This window comes from Cydia amplana, chromosome 12, assembly GCF_948474715.1.
Source record: "Cydia amplana chromosome 12, ilCydAmpl1.1, whole genome shotgun sequence".
Classification (NCBI taxonomy): Eukaryota; Metazoa; Arthropoda; class Insecta; order Lepidoptera; family Tortricidae; genus Cydia; species Cydia amplana.
In genome coordinates this window covers 9795283-9815941 of record NC_086080.1, presented here as the reverse complement: position 1 = coordinate 9815941, position 20659 = coordinate 9795283, and the positions used below count along the sequence as shown (strand labels likewise).

Here is a 20659-nt window from a genome sequence, read left to right as displayed (position 1 = left end):
GTTTTTCGAAAATTTCCCGTTTCGATTTTTCCCTATACAAATTACTCGCCTATAGCGTCTCGTCAACTTGTGTTACCTGAAGCACAAATAGTCGTACAATCGTACATGGGTCGACATGTAGGTAAAGGTACATTTATACGATCATTATTTCTTTGACGACCCAAAAAAGTATAACGATGATCGTATCGGATGAAAATCAAGTTACAGAAATAGCTAGCATCTGAAATGATAACATTGTTAATAACTAAACAAAAGTTACGAGAAAGTTTATAGGTATTATCTCTAGTACTCTAGTATCTACTTATGCTATCTGATTATGTAGCTCTTATTATTAATGTTTGTTTATCAATCAATCAATCAAATCTTTTATTTCAGGCAATGATACCCATACATAAAAACATTGCAACTACCGCTACGCAATGCGATCACGATCACTGTTTTTATATAATGATACTCATTCCTAATCAAGAATCTTGTAATTTCTTGGCATCTTTTGGCATTTCGCGTTATTACTGGATCGCCTTTGTGATAAAAGCACCCCAAGCTATTAGCAACATTTTATTAAAAAAATTATTGAAATGACACCCGAGTTGGAAGAACACTATAAGGTAATATTTTTACTATAAATAGCCGACTAAAATTCTAAGCATCAATTTCAGGAGCTCCCGAGAAACAAGATACCAAGTCCACGACAGCGGAACGCCCCTCAAATAGGAAGAGCAAGAAACTGGCGTCATGGAGCGGCAAGCACGAGTTCAGCCACCCGTGGCTGCTGAAGAACCTCAAGGGCCACCCGGGGACCGTCCTCCACGTTGACTTCTCGGCCAATGGCAAGTTCATGGCCGCCACCTGCGATGGTAAGTGTCTTGAAACTTCTGAATACCTCCGCGTCTACTCAGGCTTGTGTAAGGCCTGAGTGGACGCTCGAAGCGGAGCGTTCGGCGGGGCGTGCAGCGTGGCGTCGGGCTCACAAGTGATTTGAGCAGCGTGCAGTAAGGCCGCTACTATACGTTTGCATTTGTTTTAACATGCACGCCGCACGCTCCGCCCCGCTGCACGCCCAACTCGAGCGTCCACTCAGGCCTTACACTAAGGTTACAGCTACACAGTATGTGATGCTGTAACCTAAGCAGCGTATGGCGTCAACCGGAGACGAATCTTAGTGACTAATGTTAGCGTAAACTGTTGTACAGATAAGTGTCTAAGTGGTCCCGAAAGTAATGCGTGTCTTTGTATGATTTTCAAAGCATGTTCATATATTTGCGACTCTATTCCCTCTATTTTATTTCTTATTGGCTGTAATAATTGGTTCTGTATTGCCATAGAGAAAAAAATACATAGATTGCTCACTCCATACATCAGTTTTGGTACCAAAAAGACTATTATTTTCATAGTCTACATCTAGCATCGAGTAGCGGAATTATCAGTACTACTACTTGACAATAGATGTAGCACCGATCGGAAAGTCTTATGTTGTTGAGCTAAGACTTTCCGGTATCACACAAATGGCGTGTATTTAGATATTTGTCTGTGCACAGTGCTTTCATACTAACAAAATAAGTTGTAAATAACCCGAGTTTGTTATAATCACCACAGTTTTACTACCGTTTCCCTTTCTATCTAATGAAAGTGCAACACGATGAGGCTACTCTTATTACTAGTTTACAGGAAGCACTTTAGATTAGGTATTAGGTACAGTCACTTGCAATAATATATTGCACTACGAAACCTACAACTGTACGGTATTATAAATTTGATAATTGCCTTAGATTATTGCATAAAATTCGTTTCGAAAATCGTAGGTTTATGTTTCTTTTAGTTCCAGTCCACTACGATATTGTATGACATAATCTACTGCCCCGGCCTCGCAAAGGCCTCAGTAGAACGGCCTAATATTTGAATGAATACATAATGCCATGGTGTAAAAAATTGCCGTTCAAATTCTTACTATAAACAATTGTAGTAAAAGGCAGAAAAGTAATTAACCTGAAGTTCTATTTTTAGATAGATATTCGTTACAGGCAACTCTGTATACCCATAACAAATTAGGTATTACGATGGCCATGCGATCATCGGAAGATAATAGTTGATTCAGTCAACGGTGACGTGTATTGATTCCATCTGCTTCCTCGTACTGTGGTTATTATAATACCTAATAGCATGTAAGGAAAAAACGTAAAAAAATCGTTAATATCTAATTATTAATTTAGTAAAGCGTGCTTTGCGGTAACTTTAAAAAGCAAATTGAAATTTTCTTTCGTAGCGGTATATGTACTATTATTTCTTTATTATATTTGAATGTTCAATGTTCCATGAATTAACTGCACAGTGATTATATTCAGAGCTGTTTTCTTTTGTGGCATTATCGCAATTTTCTTAAGCACTTTGATGTAACCGAAATTTAATAAACAAGTTAATACTGTCTTGTTTAAATAACGATTTTACGCTGTCCTTACATGCTGATATACTATCTACACTAACATAGTAATTAATTTGTATCGCCACTCTGATCTTGAAGTAATTAATTTATTTATAAAATATTATTAGTGAGGTTACATATATTGCCATAAAGATTAAAGTTTCACATAATTACGTCAATAGACGATTCATATCTTTCAATATCAAAGTTAACTTATCAATAAGAAGTTGAAAGATCAGTGTGGCTTTAAAGTTATTGAAAGCGGTGGAAAGTCATTTAAACAATTACACTTTAAAGATATTAATTTATGCGTCTTTGTAGTGTATGCGATGCGTCATAATTACGCTAAAAAATACTTCTTTAAAAAACATCTGGTGTGTATTTTGACGAGGTCAAATATAAATTTACGAAAATAACACATTTCTGCAGTCGAAATAAAAATACTACGTGACCTAACCAACATGTCATCTCTTCATATTTTGGGCCAGAAATTATAAAGCAAATTGACATTGTAAAGTAACAAGTCACAAGTGGGTCGGCTAGTAACAACGGTCGCTAGGCAACAACATACCAGTCGACCCAGAAATGGACCGCGAATTATCATTGTCAGATTAACAATTGTAAAGTATAATTGAGTAACAGTACATCTTGTATATTGGTCCTACAAAGAAATGTTGATTTAATATTTTCCACCACTTTTGAACCACCGCAGAGCTTTGCCTTGTATGACCGAATTGGGACCTCATTGTCGCCAAGATTTCGCGAATCCACAATTAAAATAAAATGAATCACAGTTCGGTAACACAAGGAAGAGTTCCGCCCAAGACCTTGCGGGTTTTTGTCCCACTCAGCCACGCTGTTATGTGTAATTTGGAGGTCCTCGGGTCGTTGCGTCAAGGCTACATCTGTAAACCTAGCCAAAGAAAAACTACTCAATGAACACCCTGAATAACTAGGAAGTGAATTGTTGCTAGGCAAAACTGGTTGTAGATTTATTATCAATAATTATTTTATAGTATCGTAATCGTTGTGTGATCCAAACTTACATAAAACATTTATACCAGCGCTTTGCAATTGTATAATTGTTCTTACTTTAACCATATTATCATAGATACAAATAGCAGGTTTCAAAATAAAGCCACAAAACGGTACCTATCTTATATCTAGCCGGTATTTGAAATTCCATCCCGATTTAGGACAGAATTAACGAGACGTGATTCGATGACTTGAATTCGTGACCTACTTCACAAGCCGATACGAGCTCGGCCTTTGCGTTGACATTTCAACAATGGGCGAAACAGTCGCGGAAATTTAATAAATTACAGCAATCTGTTAATCACTGGTGTGATCTAACGTTTAGTTACCGTTGTCGTTACATGAGTAAATCGGTGTGAAAAATCAGTTTGTCGCTCTAGTTGCGGCGGCAACGGTCGCGTCGCGGTCACGTGGGTTAGGGTTCGCACTTGCTAATTATAATTATATTATTGTAAATTAATTAATCAAAAATGAAACTTCACGAATTTATAATATTTATGTTATAGAATTGAATAAACATTTTAGGCTTATACTTACATTAGGACCTTAAAATATTGTAAAAAAAAAAAATACCATGTCGCACGGTAGCTCAGCCAATTGTATTATTCTACAGATGCAAAAACTTACATCTGATTAGCGCAATGTGATTTGGTTTGTTTAAATTATTTTGATGTGCTAATGGAATAGACTAGAAGTTTAGACAATATTGAATCAACTTTTCAATAAAAATATAATATTTTCTTATCGATCTACATACTTCTATGTCGATAACTGTAGGTTGAAGTCGTGACCAGAGGCTATTTAATTAATTAGTAGTATCATGTATGGTTAACGTAAAATTTATTTTTGGTAAACTTGTAGTTTATCTTTAGTTTAAGAAACAGTAAAATTAATTGCCGCTGGCCATCACATACACTAGTATCACTGGATCTCCAGTCTCCACTAATGACCAAAATGGAGCAAAAAGTTTCCTAGTGACAGCCCTGCACTGCGCAGGCGCTGATAATTCCTAACCGGAATGATCGACATGATACCGGGGTCGTTCACCTCGCGAAACGTCTGCGACCCTGTTCCTAGCATTGTTTATACACAACTAACACTAGGCTATGTGGAATGAGCATATTTGTTTAATTATGTATGTTAAATTCGACCCACCACGCTTCTTGTCAAACATGCTGTTCTAGTTCATATTCCGCGGTTCGATTCACATGCTAAGCGAAGCTAAAAGTAGTGTCGATATACATAATTAAATTGTCGGAAACAGTATGCGTGTTATCGATGACTTTATTTACGTGATAAAATAAGTGTAACTTTTTAGCACCACGCAATTCGACGAGACAGACACTGTTATTAATTTTATTATCACGCTGACAGATTGTCACATAGACACATATGTACGACCATCTTATCCCTACTGGCCAAATCCTGTTATTGATATAAATGGTACATTCAAGGGAACCAGGGGGAATATAGCGAATAGGTAACCTCATAATATTACGGTATACAAATTTCGATTTCGTACCTACTTCGTTACATGTACTTTTTTCCTCATCGACTTCATTTCAAACGTTTAGATAATCTCGTTTTACGCCTTGATTTTATAACGATAACTTGATAACGGGAAAACCGCTCAAAAGACGAGTAACATCGAAATAAAATATGTGAAATGATAAAAGTGACGTTATTAACTCGAAGTCATTCTGGATGTTATCCGATGACGTAAAAATTAAATAAAAAAATATACGAACTTCAGACACTGGCATTTTTCACCGTCAGCGCGGCGAATTCTGCTTCCACTTATATTGTATAAAAATGACAATAATATTGTATTTTATACAATGATAATCGTAAGCCTTGTTAATAGTTTATTACAGTCGCAATTGTTACAAATAATTATTTACACTGATAATGTTTAAATCAAATAGTCCAAATAGCCCGAAGAGGTCTACAAAGACCCACGAAAAGCTCCTTAAAGTAAGTAAATATTGAATAATTCTGCCAATTAACTTTTGTTTTGTAACATACATAGTTACATACTACAAATCATTGACAACTTCTAGTTGCAAAACAAGTTATTTATATAAATAAAACATTTTCGTCTTATTTATCGGCAGTTATAATTGCATTATGCGGCGGAACTGTCAATTACAATAGCGAAGAGTATAAAATAAGTCGAGATTACTGCTTTAGCGATTTCAATTGTAAAATAGCCATCACCACAGACATATTTGTGGACTCCGTGCGTCGAAAATAATATATTCATATAATTGTGTATTGATTTTCCGATATTTTTATAAAATGATGTTGTAGCTGGAACAGCTCTTTTTGAATGAATATTATAGGACTATCTTACACAAATCGCACCAGTCCCAAAGTAAGCTCAGTAAGACTTGTGTTGTGGATGTGGGTACTAGACGACTCTTTCTCCGTGTATTTTTATTTACTTAAATTTGTAATCAGGGTCAGAACTCAATAAAAAACTGAATCGATAAAAAGCCTGATATCTTTCCATACAAAATGCGAAAACGCGCGCAAGCATAAGTAATAACCGACTACCGCCACGCCACAAACAGTAGGTACATGAAGAGGAAGCGGTATATGCGGCATCTATTGAGATATATGTCTGCGGATGCACAACCGACGGAGGCGGAAGAGAATCAAAGGCTCATTGAGATGTGACGTGTATATTAGCGAACTGACTGTCGGACTAAATTATTTATAACTTTACTGGTTGTCCGCGTGGAATCGCATTACATTTTTAACCTTCATTCTGACCACGTGTCTGTCATCTCTGACGTGTTAGCACTCCGTAAATATGTGTTGGAATAAAATATAGTTTATATTAAAAATGCAAATTTAAAACTGACACACATTATAAAATATTCCAATTACCATTAATTAACTTTTAATGAAGACATGTAGGTCAGGATAGGTTACTATTACCTAGATACATTTGCTATGACTTTAAGAAAAAGTTCATGTAGAGTAGTAATGTATATTTCCAGAGTTAGTTTTAGGGTTTTCGTTTAAAATTTGTTTAATCTTTATACCTTATGTACGTGTAAAACATAAATTAAACTTAACTAACTTAAGCCATTTAGAGAAAGTTTACAGGTAAACTAGACGAATTTATTTTTGCACTTTTAACATCGCGGATTCTCATCAGCTCTTGAGCGTTGCGAGGGTTTCAAAGCACGAGGGTTAAACAAAACAAACACGAAATACACAAATCCAAGTGTAAACGTAACTAATCGTAACAGCAATCGTCATAGTATCACGGCGAGTAGATAAACACAATAGTATCATTTACAGGCGTGTCATTCCAACTGCAGCACGAGCAATGTGGATCAAGAGAACCAGTATAAGTCTGCTCCATAATTACAGGGAGATACATAGTTGTTGCATATTATGTTAAGTTGGTCCTTCCGAGTAAGTGATGGGAATAGGCGCGTTCAGCATTTAGTAGCTACCACAAGGTGCGATGACGCGGAAACTGTAACCTTGCCGCGACTCGCTCCGTCCTCGTCGCCCGACCATAACCATCTCTCTATTATATGTGACGTTCTCTATCAAAAGGTACCACATCGTCGCTTGCCATAAGAATGCTCAGGATATTTGTATAAAGATACAAGCAAATTTCGTCTTCATGGTACGCGACAAAGTGGTAACTTTTGATTGAGAATGTCACATATCGCTACAAATCATCAGCCTATATAGTATATACGTCCCACTGGTGGACACCTACAGGCCTTTTTGTACTAGAGGGTTTGGGCATAATATACTAGCCTATTATGTGCTTTGGGGACTTTACGAACCTTTGAATTTCTTTGACGGTGTATGCAACTTTCCTAATGTTTTCCATCACTAAAAAGCTACCTGCTGAAATCAAACATACGAGTCGTTCTGGGAGATTTATTTGTACGAACCGAGGTTCGAACTCACGAACTCCGGTTTAGAGTAGAAGCCGCACGCCTTACTGCGCGGATAGCAAACGCTTCGCTTACAGGCGTATTCTAAATTTTAAATATAATGTCACTTTTGACACTGACAGATCCGATTAGATATGGATCTAATCCAGATTGAATTCATATCCTATAATTAAAATTAGTATGCGCCTAGCTGTTAGTTAGGTACGACAGGCATTTATTAAAGACAAATTCAGTCCAGAATGTGTGTTAATATGTCATTGACACCGAAATTTTATATAAAAAATTGGTACCTACACTACCTACTTACAGTATATGACGTAACAATCACTGATTTTTACAGCATGCACAATTAGGTACACGCGGAGAAAATAAACATACAATCTATACTAATATTATCAATGCGATTATAAAGGCTCTAATTGTTAATAATAATAACGGAATTATCTAATGTAGCGTGGTTAATACTTATTTACTTCAAATTTTACCGCAGTGCCCGAGGCTTACTTCTGCGATGTTCTTTGTAATGCTAAAAAACGAAATACATATAGTGAAATTATTAATATTATTTATAGTTTATATTAGAACATTAACTACATTAAGTACAGTCAGCAGCAATAGTTGCCAAGCGGGCGAGGTATTCAAAATGATCTTGACGCGACTTTATTGTTAAGAGAATAAGAGCGCGTCAAGGTAATTTTGAACACATCGCCCGCTTAGTAACTTCTGCTGCTGACTGTCTTTTCTATACGAACATAGAAAGAAAAAATAAGACATAAGTGGATGGAAAATATGAGTAACGATAGGAAGAGTAGGAAGAAATTAAGTCATTTTTGAGACTAATAGTGAGAATAATATGAGTGACAGAGAAATAAGTATGGAAGAGAAAGAAAAGCGCCTACCCCAAGGAAATGAATGGGAAAAGGACTGGACATAGTATCACATAAAGTAGAATCAATCAAAATGTATTCATCGGGTTCAGGTTAGGAGAATCGCGATTCGTTCTATATGTGGTCCACTTTATAAAGCGATCTAAATTGATTTGTTGTGCATTAGCCAATATACATATAACTTTGCGGTGTTCAACATCCTGTCGAATCGGTGAATGAAATATACTTGGTGAATTAAGACTTATGACGCCGATAAATTAACCGGTGGAAGAATCATGGTTAGATTTCGTTAAAAAACACATAAACCGGTTAATAGTAAGTTTATTATGGTATGTTAGTGTCGTTTTCCTTAGATGACGTGGCTTTTAACATGAAGGGCCTCGTAAAGTATGTACATAATATGTATCGCCGTACTTTTGCGGAATGTTAAAATTACAAGAATGCTTAAAACCGTTGTATCTGCATATGCAATTATGCAATGGTCGGAATACTTAGAAAATTTTGCGAAAATATGGATTAGTGGAGATAACAAAGACTGACAATAAAATAATCTTGCCTAGGATTTATTTCCATGCTATTTATCCAAAATATTTATTTTAGCAGAAAGTAGGTTTCGGATAAAATTATGCATTTGGACACATGAACTCTCCACGAACTGCGAATAAGGAACACTAAACTTTGTTATTGTTACTTACTTATACGAGTAATAGTCTAAAATAGCATACGTTTATTGTATGTTAACTATTACGTTGATATGATAACACTTTTTCGTTCAATAAATTTAGGATCCCGAGTAAAATAAGTGCCCACCGGCCCACCCTAAAGAATTGAAGAAGTTCAACAAAGCCAATTATTTAAGAGTATAAGAGATATGTACTAGATATCTTAACGTTCGCCGTGCGTGACAAATGAGTTGCCTACTTGTTGCAAGAATAGTAAAAAATATACCTATTAACACTACAATTTGGTGCTCTATAATTGGGTAAACTATAGCATCAATTACAGCTTTGTGTATCGCGATTGCATAATAAAGAAGTGTGTGATTCAAGTTTTGGTTTCATAAATTGTTCCTCTGCGACCGCGTTGTGTTATGCAGTTTGGTTATACTCGAGTTTCACAATGCGCACTCATATGGTGTTACAGCTGTGCACGCAACGCCGGTAACACTAACCAAATGTCATAATGTTACCTCTATTTCCACTTGGGGTTATATGCAAGTCATTTGCGTGCAATTTTCAGAGGTGCGACTTATTATCTGTAGAAGTACGGCGGCAGTACATCATACAATGGATCATAAAATTTTATGGTTATGTGCCGTTGGCCAAGCCGTGTAGCGACCTCTGCATGCATAGAATTTGTTGACGCTAGGATACTGGCGACAGTTTTATTCGTCTTTAATTAAATAGAGGAAAAACTTACGAATGCGCAAATCGAGGTTGAAACGCAGCATCTTAAGCCTTATTAAGCAAGTCAAAATCTGGACTTGGTATGCAATAAATCGACGATAAATGCCTCTCTTTCCATGACGTCTGTCTAAAATAGGCTTAAGCGTGATGCAATTTACGATTTCGTTGTATTTATATTAATTATTAAACTTCGAGTGCTTAATGAATGCATAAAACCATTATTTTAATCGCAAATCAACCCATCTTTAACGGCACACCAGAACTGGGCGATTGCCTTGACATCCTTGCGAAGTATCATCTCTAGTTGTCGAAGTACCTACCGAGATGAAACAAGGCTGTATCTGTCAGACTTTGAAGCATGAAATGTTTTCATTTATTTAGCACTTATGCAATAAAAAACGTGCGAAGTGACACAACATTCAAGACTAAAAGCGGTTGAGAATTTACCAATGTTTACATTAGGTAGCAAACAAATTAAATGTAGCTGCAATTTTAATCAAGTAATATAAATACATTTTATTGAGCAGTGTCTTCAAAGAGGCGCCTAAGTTAATGGTTATCGTGGAATTCGTTAAGATAAAACACGTATTAATTATACTTCCTAGCTAGCAGATAAGATACGGCAGATTACGTATTTACTTTAACGAATAGTTAATTGAAACTTACAAAATAAGTATTATAAATGTGTTCTAGAATACAATTAAAGCTGTTGTTACGGAGAAGCGGTTGTATGCTCCCTTTCTTAGCTGGCTCTATGATTCATACGAAATGCCTATTTTAAGATCATTACGAACCACACGCATTCAAGGATAATTTTGCGATCAGCTAATAGGTACTTGGAATTCTCCGCCGACGTGTATTTTTGATCTTATATCTATAAATATCTATAACCTATCTATCTAACTATATATAAAATATCTATAAACCGAAAGTATTAAAATTAAAAGTCTTCTATCTTAAACCTCATCATTTAATAATAAGTTAAAATATTTGAACACAAAACTTATAATATGTACTCATATTACATATATTCCTCATATTAAATTGAACAATGTATGTGATTAAAATTAGTGTTTACCTAATACTTTAGCAATTCCTGAATGCATAATTCTAGCCAGAAATATATACAATTTGTACATGTTTGGTTTTATTGGAAGGGCTTAAACTATAAAAAACCGGGCAAGTGCGAGTCGGACTCTTGTTCCGAGGGTTCCGTACATTAAGTCCGACTCACGCTTGATTGCACATTTCTAATAAGTTTTCCTGTCATATAGGCAAAGAACTATTTTGTGTATTATTTTTAAAATTTTAGACCCAGTAGTTTCGGAGATAAAGGGGGGCGGGGGGAATGGTCGGACAGACAGACGACGCACGAGTGATCCTATAAGGGTTCCGTTTTTTCCTTTTGAGGTACGGAACCCTAAAAAACGAGCTCAAATCCGGATCCACACAAGATCAACATTGTAACCTTTGTCGCTCAGCTTCTGCTTAATTTAATTATCAATTGACTTCGGTAATTACTAATTATTGAACAGTACAGTTTTAAAATAAAAATGTGCTCGCACTTGTTACTTAAGTGACTTAAATATTAAATTATTGATAGGTACTATATAAATAAAAATTAATGTCTTAGTCACTTCTTTTAACATAGTTTGGAAAAAAGTATAAACGTCACACTGATACAAAATGTATTGAGTTTTCAATAAAATAAACTATGGTGATCAATATTTGACTAATGGTATCACGTTATGATGTAAGACTTCTAGGTTCGGGTGCGATGACTGTATTTCCTGCTTATATGATAATTATATTACATTACTCATTCATCGTTCACACACAACTCTGAACATGAATTAAAACTAAAAAATTGACTCATTTACTATGAAAAGGATAAATAATACGACGGATGGATGTTTATTTATTTATAACGTATTATATTCCATTTTTAATATAAATATAATATGTACATGAACTTTATAAAGTAGTTAAAAGTTTAGGAGTCAAAAGAGATTGATTGTCAAGGCGGCTTGATCTTTTTGCACGACATCTTAAAAAAAAATTTAATGGTTTTAATTAAATAAAGTAAAAAGGTAACTATAGTAATTGTAAGTAGACTTTGTACACTTAAAAATACGAAGACAGAAAGAGGGTAAGCTAGGTAGCTTACCCTAAGGAATAAGGCCTCTTAATAGATATCAAAATTATGGTACAATCTCTTGAGATATAAGAATATGATAAAACAGATTCAGCATTTGAAAATGAACAGCTAAATTGAATCACAGGATGTGTTCGTACGCTTAGTCATTATAGAAGGAGGACGAAGATAAGCATCTTTATCGGTTATATGGAAAGCTTGATAAGATCCGCAATAGGAACTTTACACAATTACATGGCATAAAGTTACGATTATGATACGGAAAATACCATTATACTATTCCTTGCCTTACCGTTCTACATGTTTTGTAGTCTTTATACAGCTGAAATAATAGTAATTCCTATTGTTTTACAGCTCTGAAAATGTTTGTGCTTTTTCATGTTTGTGCAGGACTGATATCAAACCTTTATATGAATAACATTAACGTCAAAATATGTTCAGTTTCTCATCAAATAAATACTTTCTATATCTACCAGTGGCGGCGCGTCCATAAAAGCCGATTCCCACCGGCTTGCCTGTTTTTGGACGTTTGAGTAAAGTTATAAAGCAAATATTATGTAAGCCGAAGCCAAATTAGCCCCGGCTTGCCTATGGATATGTTTGACGCGCCGCCACTGATAAAGTTCAGAAATTAGCTAGGCCGTAGGCGTTTTAAAAAGGCGTTCTGTAAATACACCCATACAAAGTCAAAATGAGATCAGCGATGACGATTGACGGCGCCCCGTAAGGTCAGTTGCAGTAAGGTTCTGTACTTGCGTACGCGTCATCGTAATAATATTCATGAGCCTGAATGACTTGTTAACGAAGATAAGTTTGGTAACAAGATTTTAAATTTAGCTACATTTTGCACATCCTGTTGCGATATATTATATTTTATCTTGACTAGACTGAGATTACGGTTGCTAATGTAATGCGATCGATATCTGTTGTCTAATTCTTTGACAGGTTTTACCATACAACGTACCGATCGGTGGGAAATTAGCGAAGAAAAATAATTTTAAAACCTTGCATCTTATCTCATTTATAACTGTGACGAATCTAACGACATCTCACACGTCTGTCAATCCGTTTGAGCTTTATGCCGTGCCACAGAAATAGCCACGCATACAAAACAAACATACGTAATACAAATAAATATATATATACTAGCGACCCGCCCCGGCTTCGCACGTGTAGTTCAACGAATTTACATAAAAGCTTTACAAATTATACACCAAAACCTTCTTCAAGAATCACTCTATCAATAGGTGAAAACCGCATAAAAATCCGTACAGTAGTTTTTGAGTTTATCGCGAACATACAGACAGACATACGCGGCAGGGGGCTTTGTTTTATAATATGTATTGATAATCATCTTTGTGACAATCTGCTCTAAATCCGTAACCGGCATAGATGTGCGATTGTCGTATTTAGGCAAAACACTGGCGTGATAAACTCGTTACAACTGCGTCACTCGTCATGTGTGTGACACAAGTGTCGACGTTTGTCTTCCGGACTCGATAACTCCGGAGATTCAAGGAGATGAGCACGCGGCCTAATTTCGCGAGCCGATGATGCGATAAAAATATGGTTGTCTGTAAAGTCGGTTTACGGACGATAATTTTGCGTGATAACGTCATAAGAAAACATTAATGAAAAATTGCATACTTTTATACGTTAACATGGAGATCTGTCCACAACGTTACCATGGAGATCTGTCCACAACGTGACACTTCTTCGTGCATGCTACCGGTGTTCATCGATTTATAAGACGTTAACACGTCAAAATTGTTACTTAGCACTAAACAGATACTGTGTACTGTGTGTTATAACACGTGCCGAATATTATATGTAGGTACCTAATATTTCATTTTTATATCAAGTGTCGTGAACTAGGTGCCTTTTATGAATACGACAAACGAGAAAATCTGGCACGTGTACATCTGGAACTTAACATGGAAACAGGAAAATTTAGATTCAAAAACTAACAACAATCTAAATATGGACATTACTTAGTCATTGTAATAAGAGTCATATAGAGTCGCCAACAGTTCAAATACATTCTTATTATATCGTGCCAGTATTATAACATACTATATGTTATATGTATTAAAGAAGAAATCTAAACAAAACTTTGAAGGCGTGTCCGACACACGGAAATAAGTAAGTACTCTTAAGTAATCCAAAGCTACATTCAACAAATTTAGGAACAAAACGCTTAGAATGTAAATTAAAAGAGCGATTTTTGTTCTAATCGATGAATTTTCGGCAATGCCCATCCCGATTAGTTTTATTCATTAGTAGAGTCTGTTTGAAAAGAGAAGAATCGTGGAATGTATTGAGCTCCATACATTCCACGGCTCTTCTCTTTCCGCACAAACTCTTATGCGCGGCCAATCAGCCATAGCTCGACCTTCCATTGTTTGTGCAAATAGGCGGCATTTAACACACGGCCGCTAATTCTTCCCGACCGCCCGTTTCCGCGGATGCTGCCAGTGCCAGCTGAAAGCGAAAGGAGTTACTTAAATAAAAGATTTTCTTGGCGGAGCGGAGGTGGACTTTTAAACAGTTCCGCTTGGCAACAAACGTTACGTTACGAAAGCGTAGCAATTGCAACTTGTTATTTTTAAACAGACACTATGTCGGAAAAGCGGGTGATGATGATGACGGTTTGATTTATAACTGTTTTTACATTGTCAACAAAAGTATTTTTAATACCAAGTCGGTGGCGAACAAGCATACGGCCCGCCTGATGGTAAGCAGTTACCGTAGCCTATGTAGACTGTTTCATAATTGAAAGGATCTTCCAAAATAACATAATTATGTAACGCCGCATAACAATTTGCAACAAAACGGGAATAAAACTGACCATAAATGGCCCGACAGTTTCATAAGAGTAAAACGCGGAATCTTTTTCACAGAGTCGGTTGTGATATAATCCAAAGACATTGGATAAAGTGATATAATGTATGCGCCGCGCACGGCCCGGACTACTTTCTCTCGAATTCGGTCGCGAAAGTTGTCTCACGCGCACTTTCTTAGTTCACTGCATTCACAATCTGTAGTGCAAATAAAAATCGCAACTTAGCGGTGAACCACTAAAAGCTAAATTTAATAATCAGGATCTTTTGACGGAGAGAGTTCACAAGAAAATCAATTTTTCATTTCTCATGCTCTGAAAGAGGGTCATTGTTGTTCTAAAAGGTGTGCAGAAAATGATACGTTTCTGCACTAGAGCATTTTACGTTCTAAGTACGACTACATATATGATTTTTTTTACGATAAGCAATTGAAATTTGGGTTTAAATGGATTTGCTATACAATTTTCATTCTGATATTTAACTCGCCGTTCCATAATTAACGATACTTTTGCCTAAATTGTTAATTGAAAGTAGGTACCCTCAAGATTTGCTATAAAAATTTATACTTTCTCATGTTTAAAAAAAACACATGCATTTTATTTTCCTCGTATTCGAAATGAAAAGTAGTGTTTAACTCGGGTGAAAGGCATTATTTCAGCCTCGGACTATTAGCGCTCTCACTGCGTTCGAGCGCCAAACTATACCTCGGCAGAAATCAGTGCCTTTCATCCCTTGGTTATCAATCTACTATAATGATTTACATACAATAAAAGCCAAAATCATGGGCTTTGTTATGTAAGTGCATGGTATTAATAAACACATTGATAAGGCTTGTTTCAGTTATCATAGGAGTGATATAACTTTGTAACGATACTTCTTCTGATTTGTCTAATAATAGGTATATCATTCTGACGACAATGTTGCTCAATATTATGCAAACAGTTAAGCGCTTTTTTTCCAACTGATATCTGATTGATTTCCGTTTTCATATAAGGTTACTCAACCGTGTCGTATAATTAATCAGAGTAGTGATTCAGTTATCATATTGTGACATAATTAAGCTTATCGGTTATCATTATCAAATTATATCAGTGACATAACGATACGTGACGTACCTTTCGTCAAGAATTGCATTTTGTTTATTTAAAATGGGCGTGTTTTTTTGAAATCCTAAATCAATTTTATACCACCTTATCTTTTTCGCATGCGCTTTTCACTTTGTATCCTGATTCTAAGATTGACGTATACATATACACTATTTTTTACCTGTAACCAAGAGGGGAAAATTTCAGCGTTACTTCCTATCAACTTACCCTAAAAGTTCTACGAAAATTTGGTATGAGCCAGAAATGCCAGGATAAAGACCCACGATAAGTGTCAAACGTGGTTTTACGTTTGTTGAGCGGTAAAAGCGTATTGCATAATTGCCTTTAGAAAATCCCGAGAAAACCTTGCTCATTTTCTAGTTTTCTGGCTCCAGCCGTTTGTCGCTTGTTTGTTTGAGTAAGAATTTAGCGAGTGGCTGTAACCGCGGGCACGTTGGAAAGCTCGCTTCGGGTGAAATGTGCGCTACGCACTGAACGGGCCAGTCTACTTTCACCATTAGTGCATCGGAAGCCTGCGGTACACGAGTGTTGTGCCTGTTATATCCAACAACATACATTTTGTCTGCGTTGCCCGTAATAACTACGTATTAAGGGCCTATGAACTTTTCGTAATAGTTACTAACTACCGCTCTCGCTGGAAAGAGAGTTGCTTGGTTTAGAGACCTAGTCATGGAGAGGATTTTGCCCTTATATAGTTATTTCCGTGACATAAGTTTAAGTTCCAAGCCAGTTCAAAATGAATTGATTTGTACATAAAGAATCCGTGAGCCGCGCAATTTAAGCATAATATTGCCGATCTTTTTAAAAGTAAATAGGTATCACTATAAAATCTATTTTTTGTACCTCCTAAAAAGATATTCATAAAAAGATGTTTTGATTATACAAGCAATTATCACTATTATTTCCTCCATAATTAAAGTAGCGTGGATCTCAAATACGCAATTCAATAAATAATAATAACATTCAACCAACCTCGGTGTTTGACTTTGAGACGCAGAGTTCAATAGCATTTAAAGACATCGACCTCCGAATTTTGCTGTTTAGTGGGTGTCGCCAAAGAATCTGTAACTTATTAGTTCCTTGACACCTAGTCACAGGTTTTGATCCGAATTATAGCCTTTTTATGGTAATCAGGTAACTGTTTGGACGCCACTGCAGAACGTCTGCTAGATTTATTCATCTTAGTCATTTCGGTTTAGTTTCGTATAAATTACTATTTAAATTACACTAGTCTATGTCCATGACATTGATGACTCCATCCGCGTAGACACCGTTAAACATAGTCCCGTACAAATTAATCATACCACCCTGAAATTCATAGGTACCCTTAAAACATTATTTCCGGGGTTAAAAAAGCCTATTATGTGTGCCTTTTCATATGTGTGTGTGTGGTGTTCAAAAATCGTGGGTTCTAACCTCGGTTGTGTTGGGTAGAGCAAAAAATATCGTTCTTTAAAAAAGCGGCCAAGTGCGAGTCGGACTCGCCCATGAAGGGTTCCGTATTTAGGCGATTTATGACGTATAAAAAAAACTACTTACTAGATCTCGTTCAAACCAATTTTCGGTGGAAGTTTACATGGTAATGTACATCATATATTTTTTTTAGTTTTATCATTCTCTTATTTTAGAAGTTACAGGGGGGGGGGACACATTTTACCACTTTGGAAGTGTCTCTCGCGCAAACTATTCAGTTTAGAAAAAAATGATATTAGAAACCTCAATATCATTTTTGAAGACCTATTCATAGATACCCCACACGTATTGATGAAAAAAAAATTTTTGAGTTTCAGTTCGAAGTATGGGGAACCCCAAAAATTTTATGTTTTTTTTCTATTTTTGTGTGAAAATCTTAATGCGGTTTACAGAATACATCTACTTACCAAGTTTCAAACGTATAGTTCTTATAGTTTCGGAGAAAAGTGGCTGTGACATACGGACGGACAGACAGACGGACAGACGTCAGACATGACGAATCTATAAGGGTTCCGTTTTTTGCCATTTGGCTACAGAACCCTAAAAATGCAAACAAATGATTAAAAAATCGGTCAGGATCGTTAACAATGTTATCATACACAGAGAAGACAAGAGGTCAATTTATGTCTACCCAAGTTTTTATTACTTGTATGCACCTATCTCCGCGATTTCCTAAATGTTATTGGCTATTTTAGCATGATTAAGTACAATTCGTAATCTTAGTACTTACTACATATTTTACCTATTATATTATATAAGTAGTTTTTCTGGTTTGTAAAGTAGATCATGCTACAGCTTGATGAGGCAAGTCGTTGCCCCACAAAAAGACAATTAACCTTTTATTTTTAACCAACCAATACGTGAAATTTCTTACAACTATTACATCATTTAATTCAATATTGTTTACCTTGTTTCTTCTCATTTAGGCAGTTTCCACATCGTCAAACCAATGTATTATCACTTAATGTTTACATCCAACCACATTGCGCGTTAGGTTACGTTATTACGTTTTATTCGTACGTAATTACGTTAAGTAAACACGTTTTAAATCAGTTCCGTACGGTACGTTAAGTAGGCACCGTACCAATTGCACATGAGCTACGTAATATAAAGATCATCATTGGCCTTAGCGTCTAATGCAGACGATTTATGGCGTAAAACCGGAGAAATATCCTATTACACCGCCTGGGACGAAATTAAGGAAACGCAGGGATGCCCAGCACCTGCATTACCCTCTCGGCTTCACTGTCTTATCCCACAGGAAAGGCGAGCCAATACGTGTGGAGACAGGTCAGCTGCAGGAATCTGCCGCTTATTTCAGGTTGGACCCTACTCGCGCCTTACGGAAACTCCATTCCGGGTTTTATTTGGAGTATCCTTCTCCTAGATGGATCGCAAACCAATGCTAAGAGGACGACCATCTCCCCTGTAACGAAATACCTTCTTGCTTCGTTTGTGGACTTAGTCGCCTCGTACGACACCCTTATCCTATGTGAGGGTTGGCGCTATTCTAAAGCCGGCCACCACACGGCTAAAAAACGGCTAAAGATCATCATAAAAATAAAAATAGGGCAGTGTCCTAAAGGAGCCCACAGATTAACAGTCCGCCGGACGATATCGGCCTGTCACTTGTTCGGAACTGTCAACTTTTTGTTCTAACTGACAGGCCGATATCGTCCGGCGGACTGTTAATCTGTGGACCCCTTAAACTGTAATTTCAGCTATTCTGAATAAACAAAACAATGTCAGGGACTCGTAATGTTATGATGAATCCACGTCCTTTATGGAGATTTTGCTAATTTTAATACATTTGGAAGTACCACAATAATTGACCCGATTTTTTCGTATTTTCAATATTCTACAGCGAGTTGCCTATTGGGAATGTGAAAGGCAAGGCAAAGGCACCGTCCTAATGAGGATGGCGCCAGAGGGTGACTGTTATTATAGCTGTTCACTTGTTTAGCCAGTCTCCGCTGCCATTATTCTTGCTAATCATTTTAAGGTGACATGTTACTCTGGTTAGCGTGAGGCGAATTGCTACTATCGCTAGGTTAGCGCTTTGAATAGCCCAGTAGGTGCTCTATTTTGATTACCACCTGTATACATATACTTACTTCCGATTAGCTATGCCCACTTACTCGTAGTCGTAGTAATGCTTATGTGTAGTTTCCGATGAAAGCAAGATTGGTACGCAATAACGAAATGAACACTTACTGCACGCTCCATTTCATTCAATTTGTGTTATTGTTATTATATTCTAAATCGATATATATGAGCAATAGACGTCATATCCACTCGCTGCAATAATTTATAGCACCAACGCGCATCGCTGTTCATAAAACCAGCATAATTTTGATCGCCGGTGACTAAAGTTTTTATAGATCTTGATCTTAAGTTACACTAGACACGAAGCGCAGTCGAGTCACATGTATTGTGAGTAATTCATAATTATTGCGCATTCTTTCGCTCCACGTGGTGTCCATACATTTGTTTATTTACGCGTCTTGTGTGGTTTAATCGCACAGCGCACTTAGGCGCCAAATGAAACACGTGGTTTTAAACTATTACGTTGTACGTTCATTTCAAATTAATTTTAATTATATCTTTAAAATACTCATAATAAAGCGCTGGTGGCCTAGCGGTAAGAGCGTGCGACTTGCAATCCGGAGGTCGCGGGTTAGAACCCCGGCTCTTACCAATGAGTTTTTCGGAACTTATGTACGAAATATCATTTGATATTTACCAGTCGCTTTTCGGTGAAGGAAAACATCGTAAGGAAACCGGACTAATCCCAAAAAGGGCCTAGTTTACGCTCTGGGTTGGAAGGTCAGATGGCAGTATGGCAGTCGCTTTCGTAAAAACTAGTGCCCACGCCAATTCCTGGGATCAGTTGCCAAGCGGACTCCAGACTCCCATGAGCCGTGGCAAAAATGCCGGGACAACGCGAGGAAGATGATGATGATGAATAAAATTGCAGCGAAAAGCAAATGCCTTTCAGACGGACGATCCCAGATACCTACCAATAATTTACTTTAATAAAAAAACCAGTTATTTAATCAAACCAAAAAAAATTGCTACTTAGAATTCTGCTTACTAAAGGATTTTTTAGAAAAAAATGCCGCATTTACAATTTACAGTTAATTACATTAACTGCAAGTAGTCAGCTTGAACAAATTGAACATTATAGGTACTCCGCGCGCCATCTATGATTCCTCTCGGTTATCTGAACTCGGCGCTCGCCGTCGCAGACCGAATTGCATGTTGTTTGCAACGTTTTCTTAGAGATGGCGTTGCTTTACCGGATACATTATATTATTTATTATACACTTTTTATTTATTTTATATTTATCTTAATTATTGAATATATATTTGTGCGCTAAATGCACTAAAAACAACCCTAATAGTATAC

At 36.6% G+C, this 20659-nt stretch overlaps 1 protein-coding gene across 2 annotated transcripts in view; it reads left to right on the top strand.

Annotated features, from left to right (window-relative positions):
- Positions 1-20659, top strand: part of LOC134652971 (transducin beta-like protein 2) — an 83120-nt gene that overhangs the window by 9633 nt on the left and 52828 nt on the right. For both annotated transcript variants that reach the window (XM_063508229.1, XM_063508227.1), the window contains exon 2: positions 660-857. In XM_063508229.1, the coding sequence (XP_063364299.1) occupies positions 660-857 (198 nt within the window). The remainder of the gene's footprint in view (positions 1-659; positions 858-20659) is intronic.